Source organism: Podarcis filfolensis (assembly GCF_964270895.1).
Source record: "Podarcis filfolensis genome assembly, chromosome: 8".
Classification (NCBI taxonomy): Eukaryota; Metazoa; Chordata; class Lepidosauria; order Squamata; family Lacertidae; genus Podarcis; species Podarcis filfolensis.
This window is the reverse complement of record NC_139611.1, coordinates 43646680-43655072: the sequence shown is the minus strand read 5'-3', so window position 1 is coordinate 43655072 and position 8393 is coordinate 43646680. Positions and strand designations below refer to the sequence as shown.

The window sequence follows — 8393 nt, the reverse complement described above, 5'->3', positions numbered from 1 at the left end:
ATCACCCCATCCATATACTTCTCAAAGAACTGCAAAAGGTTAGACAGGACTTAGCAGAAGCTATGCTGATCCTTCTTTAGCAAATCTTGTCCTTCTAAATCGGAGTGGGGGACCTCAGGCCCAGGGCCAAATGCAGCCCTCTAGGCCTTCACAACTCTCCCCAACCATGCTCCATTCCATACCCCACCTTTCTGTAGGCCTCCTCCACACCCTCAGCTGGTTTTGCCTGAACTGTGTGCTTGAATTTCGTTAATGCCTTTTGCTTGCCTTGATGGAGGATGGAGAGGTATGTATATGTCAACCTGTGGCTTTTGAATGGCTGGTATGTAGCGTATTGTACAAAGGGCAAGAGACACATCCATTGCTGTGGCTTTTGAATGGCTGGTATGTAGCCTATTGTACAAAGGGCAAGAGACACATCCATTGCTCTGCCCACTTTTGCCTCTTGCCCTGCCCACCACTGGCATGTGGCTGCCAGGTTACCCCTGAGGGAATGTGGCCCCTGAGTTGAGAAAGGTTCCTCCCACTTGTTCTACATGCTTAGTAGCTTTCCCTTTATTCATGCATTCTATCAGTTTTCCTGGAAGAGACATTAAGCCAACTTAATCTAAAGTGATGAAGTAAGCAGAGTGAAAATTAGGCCCAGGAACTAAGCTTGTGGTAAGATTGCTCCTGTGTTAGCAATGAATATCAGCATCAGGTCTACAAAGTGATTCTGGCACTTGAGCGATGCTGCCTTTCCAGTATTTATCGAATGATCTGAGCATCTGTCTTGGAAAAAGAATGTCACCTTCTCTAACTCTCAGGCTGTTACTGATTTGTAGAAATAGCTCCACTGTAGTATCCCATGGGTTTGGGAAGGGTGTGAGGAAACTTAGCAACAGGTCTGCCCTAAGAAAAAGAAGCAAGAGAAGCCAGTAGAACTTCAATAGTTGTATTTATTTGTGAACAAATATCCACAATTCAGCATAGCAGATACATAGGCACGACTATGCTTCCACTAGTTCCCACTCACCTATGGAGGGAACCATACTCATGAGGGCAGAGCAGTTTCTACTAGAGACTCAGTACATTCACCAAGGTAGTTTCTTGCCCTTCCAGTCAATTAAAGTGCCATTGTGCTCATCAACGAGGTTAGGAAGCACCTGGAGAATCCCTCGCACGCTCTCATCGACAGTCATGACAGCCTGCAAGAGACAAACAGCAGTGAGAAGCACAGCCAGTGGCTCTTCTTTGTGGACAGCTGGATTTATCCTCCTACATGTGGGGTGTGAAGGAATAATTCATTCATTCATTTAAACATTTATAGTGCCAGATTTTGCTCTCAGTTGTCTGACCCCAACAACCAATCTGGCTGTAAGAGGAAAAGCAGCTAGTCTCACTGGAAAAGGCTCTGCCTGGCTCGCTCCCCACAAAATGCCGACCTCCTGCCAGCCTTTGACAACATTGACCACTTTGAGTCCTTTGGGCGCACTTTTTCTGTGTCGAGAACTTGACCCTATCTCTACTCCCTTCAACCCTGTATCAGGGTTTAATGTTGAGTGTCTCTGAGTTTTGTACATAATACCCTGGATATATTGGATAATGTATGTATCATGATAAATGGTGCAGCTTTTATCATAGAACCTCACTCACAAGGTCTGTATGGGTGGAGAAATACACTTGTGGCTCCTGGACCACAGTGGAGAACAGAGCAGCCCATGAAAATTGCCAAATCTGGCCAACCTAGCCTACAACAGGAATGGGGAACCACCAATCTGTGAGCCAGACCTAGTCTGCATCACCATTCCATCAGCCCACTGTCTCTTACCTTAGATCCTACCACATGTAAGCCCTTGACTTTACCTGCTTCTTCTGCCATGACAAACAAGCTCACACTTTCCTGCCTGCTGGTCTTTCTGCTCTGGAAATCAACCTACCTTCACTATTTCTCCTTTTCCTCTTTGAGGCAATGAAGAGAGAGACTGCCTGGCAGGTGCATACATGAGCTCAGAGGTTCAACCATGGAATGTATCAGCTCAGCTAGAGGAGTCTCCTTGGAAAAGACCCTCTAGCTGCCATACTCCATGGTATGGCCTTTGAGCCATCTGCTACAGTATGGGTGTACATGGGTGTGAGAGAGACACACTGACTAAAAAAAAAAAGTTGAGTTTTGCCTCTGCTGGTTCCAGCCCTTACCCAGTTTGCATCAAGGGAATGCACCCTGAAAAGGGTTTTCTTCCCCCAGTGATCTAGACAACTGCCTCTCTTATGTGAAAGTAACACACTTTGTGCATACTTCCTGGGAGTGGGGGTGTCTAACAATCTTCAGTAGTTTTGCTTATTTTATTTAATTATCTTTTAAAGGAGCTCCTCCCAAAAAATTGGCACCCACCTCTTGGGTGCCCATGTCTGTCTTCACCCACCCTGGGTGAACTGCAGTACACAAAATCCCATCCTCTTTGTAAGTCAGAGACTGGCACTTTGTCAGCATGTTGAGAGCAGCCTGAAAGGGAAAGAGAGAGAAAGTGGGTAGCGAACATCACCATGGAAAGGTTAAAGCCCCTGTCTCTTTTGTTGTGGAACATCAGCAGGACCACCTGGGCTTGCCACAGAGTCGTTCCCTCTGTGGGAAGCTGCTGCAAATCATACTTCCCTGATAATTCTGACTAGTATTTGCAAACCTGGGCTTCTTAAAATTCACATCTGTAGAATGTGATGTGGCCCACTGTCCTATATTTGCAAAAGAAAACTAGGACCGTGAGCTGCCTTAGATACAGCCACTTGTTTGGATAGGGAGTGTGCCCAGTAGCAGGGCAGCCGACATATTACTTGGGTGCAAGAAATGTCACCTACCTTGCTGCAGCGGTAGGCAATTACAGGCTTGGAATAGGTTGCGGGGACTAACTCAATACAGCCTAATAGAGAGGAGATGTTGACAATAGCTGCCTTGCTGCAGCTCAGCCCTTTCTGCGAACTTCCTTGGGCTGCCTTCCTTAACAGAGGCAGAAAAGCCTGAGGAAAGAGAGGAAGAGAGAAAATAATCCAGGAAAACTCAGTACCCACTTCATTTGCCTTATGTATTTATTCTCGTGTAACAATCTACACTTGTATTATAAGTAATGCCATTTTTACCCCACCTCCCCCCAAAGAGTTCAAGCCATTGTTAATGATTCCTCCCCCATTTTGTTCTACCTCCTTCTTGTGCCCAGAAAAGATGGAACACTGTTGTCTAGACAGTGCACTATTCTGCCATTTTATTCCCAGCAACACTTCATCTTCACTCATTCAAATCCTGCATAAAACTCAGGTGACACAAACTTCTCAGTTTGCATGACGTGTTACAACTGTGGAATCTGGAAAAGGGAGACAGAGCACCTGCAGGCCAAGGAGCTTGATGCTAACTTTGTGTGTGGTTCAGCCAGCAGCAGTTCTTGTGCCACTGTGGCTCCAGCACATTTGACATTTGTGAAGACTCCTTCATTAGGCAGTGGATTCAGTATGTCAGTGGTGGCCCCTCCTGCCAGAATTTTCAGGAAGCGTACATCTCTTTACATTCAGAAACCAGTGAAGAGTACTTTGATTACCCGGACATCTACTCAGTGGCGTAGCGTGGGGGGTGCAGGGGGGGCCGGCCGCACCGGGCGCAACATCTGGGGTTAGGGCAAATCCACGGGTTAGGGGGCGCAAATTACTTGCCTTGCCCTGGGTGCTGACAACCCACGCTACGCCACTGCATCTACTGCCAACTTGAATGCTGCAGTTTGGTAGTTTTAGACCCCAGACTTAATATAAGGGGAGCTCTTTCAATGGCAACGTGCATTACTACACTTGCTTCAAAATATAGCAAGCCAGCCCCACTGTCTTTTGGGTCTCTGCTGTTCCTTCTGCTGTCTGGAGCCCCAAAGCCTGACCCTGACAACATCCCTTTTAGCACAGTTATGATGTTTGCATAGCGACAAATAAGTACTATTGTGAATGGTCATTATGCTTATTTTACATATATTTAGGACAAGCTTGTCCAACTTCGAAGAGACTCTCACTATAATAAAACTGGTGGTGATCTACCCACTGGATTGACCAAAGTTGTTGAGCTTTTTTGGGGTGGGACGGGTCCCAAGATCTACCGTAATCTACCACAGGCACCACGCGATCTACCAGTAGATTGCGATCTACCTGTTGGCCATCCCTGATTGAGGATATACCTAACTAATGTAGAGATGCGGGTGGCGCTGTGGGTTAAACCACAGAGCCTAGGGCTTGCAGATCAGAAGGTTGGCGTTTCGAATCCCCGCGACGGGGTGAGCTCCCGTTGCTTGGTCCCTGCTCCTGCCCACCTAGCAGTTCAAAAGCACAAAGTGCAAGTAGATAAATAGGTACTGCTCCAGCGGGAAGGTAAACAGCATTTCCATGCGCTGCTCTGGTTCGCCAGAAGCAGCTTAGTCATGCTGGCCACGTGACCTGGAAGCTGGATGCCGGCTCCCTCGGCCAATAAAGCGAGATGAGCGCCGCAACCCCAGAGTCGTTCACGACTGGACCTAATGGTCAGGGGTCCCTTTACCTTTTAACTGATGTAGCATGCATTTCTTACTTTTAGTGATCTTTTGACCCAACTGTTTACACTCCCCACACCCTTGGACATATTTATCTGCAAAGGGCACTTCATGCATCAGATGAAGTGAATCATTTGACTGCTCCGAGCTTGGCATTTGCACCCCCAAGCCCCTGTACCTTGCTCACTAGCAATGGCCCAGTCACATTTGTCTTGTATACATCTTCCATGTCTTCCTCGCTCACAGTGTCTAGCGTCATGCCTTTCAAAATGCCAGCATTGTTTATTAGCACATTCAGCCCTGTGTCTTTCAGGTGGTCCCCAACAAATGCTGCAGCTTCCGTAATGCTCGCAAGATTTGTAGCATCTGCAAAAGCAGAAACAAAAGAGATGGTTAGAAGCAGGAAGAGTTGGGGAGCACTGGGAGCAACTGTGACTGTCCTAACACCACCTACAAAATGCAGGGACAAAGTATGAACTTCAGCTACAGCAATACAAAAGAAAGAATGGTTCTCAAAGTGCTCCCAATAAGTTCATTGTAGTTGTTAATGCCCAACTTCAGGAGGTAATCTAAACTACACAGAATTATACATTTTAAGAAATTGGAAATGGTCTTTAAATATTTCAAAAACACCTTAACAAACACATTTTAGAACAAGAGTGGCCCATGTGGTATTACAACAACACCTGGAGAGCCAACTCCCATCATCCCTGACAACTGGCTGTGCTTTGGGGGGCTGATGGGAATTGAGAGTAGCACAGTATTCAGAGGGCAACACATTGGACACCCCTGCTTTAGAATAACCAACTAAACCTTACACCTCTATCTCTAATTCACATTTGTGCAACACAAAACCATTATTAGTATAAATCAAACCCATTAACGTAAAGCACACAGTTTTTAACGAACCCACTTATATTCGGAACTACAAATATGCTTTCAAAGAAAGCCAAAAAAGAAAAGGTGGAGACACAAACTTTTTGTCGGAACACTGCAGGAAAATACCATTGAGGCTTCTTTTTTGGCCAGATGCAGTTAAGAGACCAAATGACCTATTTTGCCCCTATAAGATTATAGATTCTGTTATGGGCACAACCATTGTAACCCAATGGTGGTTTTTTGTTTGTTTGCTCATTTGGCAAAAACCACTAAAATAATAGACACGGCTAACTTAGCTTCATTAATTTAAAAGGGTAAAACTTAGTTGGTGACAACTCTTTATCCTTTCTTGAACAATGAAGCACAAGCCACCGGCTTCTTGATGTTTATTGACAGAAAAAGTGAAGCAACAGTAATCTGCTTGCGATCAGGATCATCATCCTTATTTGAGGGAAGATCAATACATTGTTAGTCAGAGAACCGTGCGCTGTTAGTAACAGACTGGCAAGAAGAAATGGTTTTTCAAGATCCCTTGAAAATGCAAACTCCTGTATATAGTATGTTTTCCTGTATGGGCAATATTCTACATTTTCAAAGGAGGCTGGAATTTGGTAGATGGTATTGTTTACTGAATCATATGCATAACAGTGCCCTTAGTTAATGCTATATAGAATCATAAGGCACTATTTACTTACACTGGTCTTCAGCTTTGTAAAGGATTTCGTGAGAAGTTCTTATCTCTTCTCTGATTAGCCTAGATCACTGCGTTTATCTTTTAAAAAATCAAGAATGATGCCTGGTGTTCTGCAGCAGCAGGTTAAAACCTCCTGTTCTAATATATGAAGTTTGGAGCACTCATAAAAGGGGTTTATGGCAGTGAGGGGGCACGATTGTGACTATCGTGATGGGACCCTGCACTTCTGAAGTAGCCACTGTACCCGTGACACTAGGTAACAGAATTATGAAAAACTACAAATTGCGGAGGGAGGATCTGCATTAAACTTCCTCCCTCTATAGCAGCCAATGCCATATTCTAGCTAAGATGCAAATGGCTGAAGAAATAGGGCACAGATCTCTAGCTACCAGGATCCAAACCAAGAGGCTATTTCCTCCATCCTTTGGGGAGAAGATGGAATGATGCAGAAGGGTTTGCTGCAAAAGAAGGGAGAGGAGTGAAAGTGAGAGAGTCCCATGAACATATGCTGGCTGTATGAAGGCTAAAAGGTAAGTGGGAGAGAAGGCATACCCAACTTCACCATCACAAGGTTTGGATGACTGGAAGCCAATTTCCTCAGTTCCTGGAAAGACATAAAGAGCAGAACAATAAATATTAAGAAGTAAAATTATATCAGGTAGGCTGCTGTCGGAGTATACACTATTACTTCAGGATATTATTATTATTGTAAAAAAGAAATCCTGAACATGATCCAGCCACATTTAAGCACTCATTGGAATAAGTGGGAATTAAAACATGTTTAGACTTGTTCTTTTTTTTTTTAAAAAAAATAATTTTTATTAACTGGCCAATCACATCAAATTAAATCACATCACATAAATTCCAAATTACAAAGCCAAATTTTTAAATTTTGTTGGGGGAACCCATACTTCAAGATCCAAAGGGGGATTCAGATCATCTTCTTATTGCTGCGTTAATGTCCAAATCAGTCCCAATCAGTCCAAACAAAATTCATAATTCTATCCAGTCTTATCTTGGTGTTTCCACATCATATCTTGTTCATATAATTTCTATTTTTCCTTTACGATCTCTTCTGTTAGTCTCCTTAAGCCGATAAGCAAAATAATAATCCTGTGTGGATTTCCCGTTCCTCCACTAAGTCCAGATGGTTTCCATATATCTCCTTCGTAGATAACATCGCTCTTTCCATCATAAATTTGGCATTTGTCGCTCTTAAGTCCCACCGAGAAGTTGATCCACGATATGTAAGCAACTCTATTTCTCTCTTTCTCCTCCCAGACCCAAGAGCTCCAACAATGCCTCCCAAAATGGCGACGCCATTTTTAACTGCGTCATTCCAAAACTCTTAGCTTTCCAGCTTCATCTTGAAACATTGCTTTGGTTCGAAAGTTTATCTCCACACAGCCTTAAATCCACAGCTTAAGTCCTTATGTTTAGACTTGTTCTTGTTTCATTACAGATTTGCCTTTAATGACGCTATACGTGTGAGACCAGAAGTGAGACTGATCATTATCTAGCTCAGTACTGTTTTTCTCAGTATAATACAATTACTTACCAATAGCGCTCTCTCTCTCTCTCTCTCTGTGTGTGTATGATAAATATATATATATATATATATATATATATATATATATATATATGGGTTCTAATGAACTATGGTGAAGATTATAAAACCATGGTCTACTAACAGTGTAGTTGTATGCACTCCAAAAAAAAGCCTCATTAATTTAAATGAGACTTACTCATTGGTGAAGTGTATAACGGATTTCAGCCTGAAAGTGCTGTCCACCCTGGCTGGTTCTTGGCCACTTTCCTTGCTATAAATGCATTCAATCAAAGTCTCAAGCCAGTGCTGATGAGACTGATAATTCAAGGTTCATCTCCAGTTTTCTGCTCAAGCTCATGGTCTGTACTCCAGAGCACTCAAAACTGATGATTTACTTTATACCCCTCTTCCTGAGCTCTTAGCTAACCTAGGAGTTTAAATAAACACAATGAGTAGTGATTTCCTTCGCCTTTGGGGGTGAAAGTTCCTACCTAACACGCGACAGCAACAACTAGTGCACAATAACTTCCTGACTCCTACGCTTCGATTCCCAGAAAGTGCTGCTCTTCCCTCAATTCCCAGTCACCCGACCAGCCCCAATCTCCACCCGTTCGCTGGGAAATAAACCCTGCTCAATTCAATGGGGCTTCCCACCGACCAAGGCTGCAATGCTGCGCCAGCTTACCGGGAACGAAGCCCCAGGGACCAAAGCGGGACTTGCTTCCGAGAACCCTCCTCC

At 44.0% G+C, this 8393-nt stretch overlaps 1 protein-coding gene across 3 annotated transcripts in view; it reads right to left on the bottom strand.

Annotated features, from left to right (window-relative positions):
- Nucleotides 1–920: 920 nt before the first annotated feature.
- The window catches only part of LOC310768439 (C-signal-like), a 35367-nt gene continuing 27894 nt past the window's right edge, over nucleotides 921–8393 (bottom strand). For all 3 annotated transcript variants that reach the window (XM_083626544.1, XM_083626546.1, XM_083626545.1), the window contains 5 exons: nucleotides 6658–6709; nucleotides 4711–4898; nucleotides 2836–2994; nucleotides 2375–2485; nucleotides 921–1187 (listed from right to left, as the gene is read on the bottom strand). In XM_083626544.1, the coding sequence (XP_083482670.1) occupies nucleotides 1074–1187; nucleotides 2375–2485; nucleotides 2836–2994; nucleotides 4711–4898; nucleotides 6658–6709 (624 nt within the window). In that variant the 3' untranslated portion in view covers nucleotides 921–1073. The remainder of the gene's footprint in view (nucleotides 1188–2374; nucleotides 2486–2835; nucleotides 2995–4710; nucleotides 4899–6657; nucleotides 6710–8393) is intronic.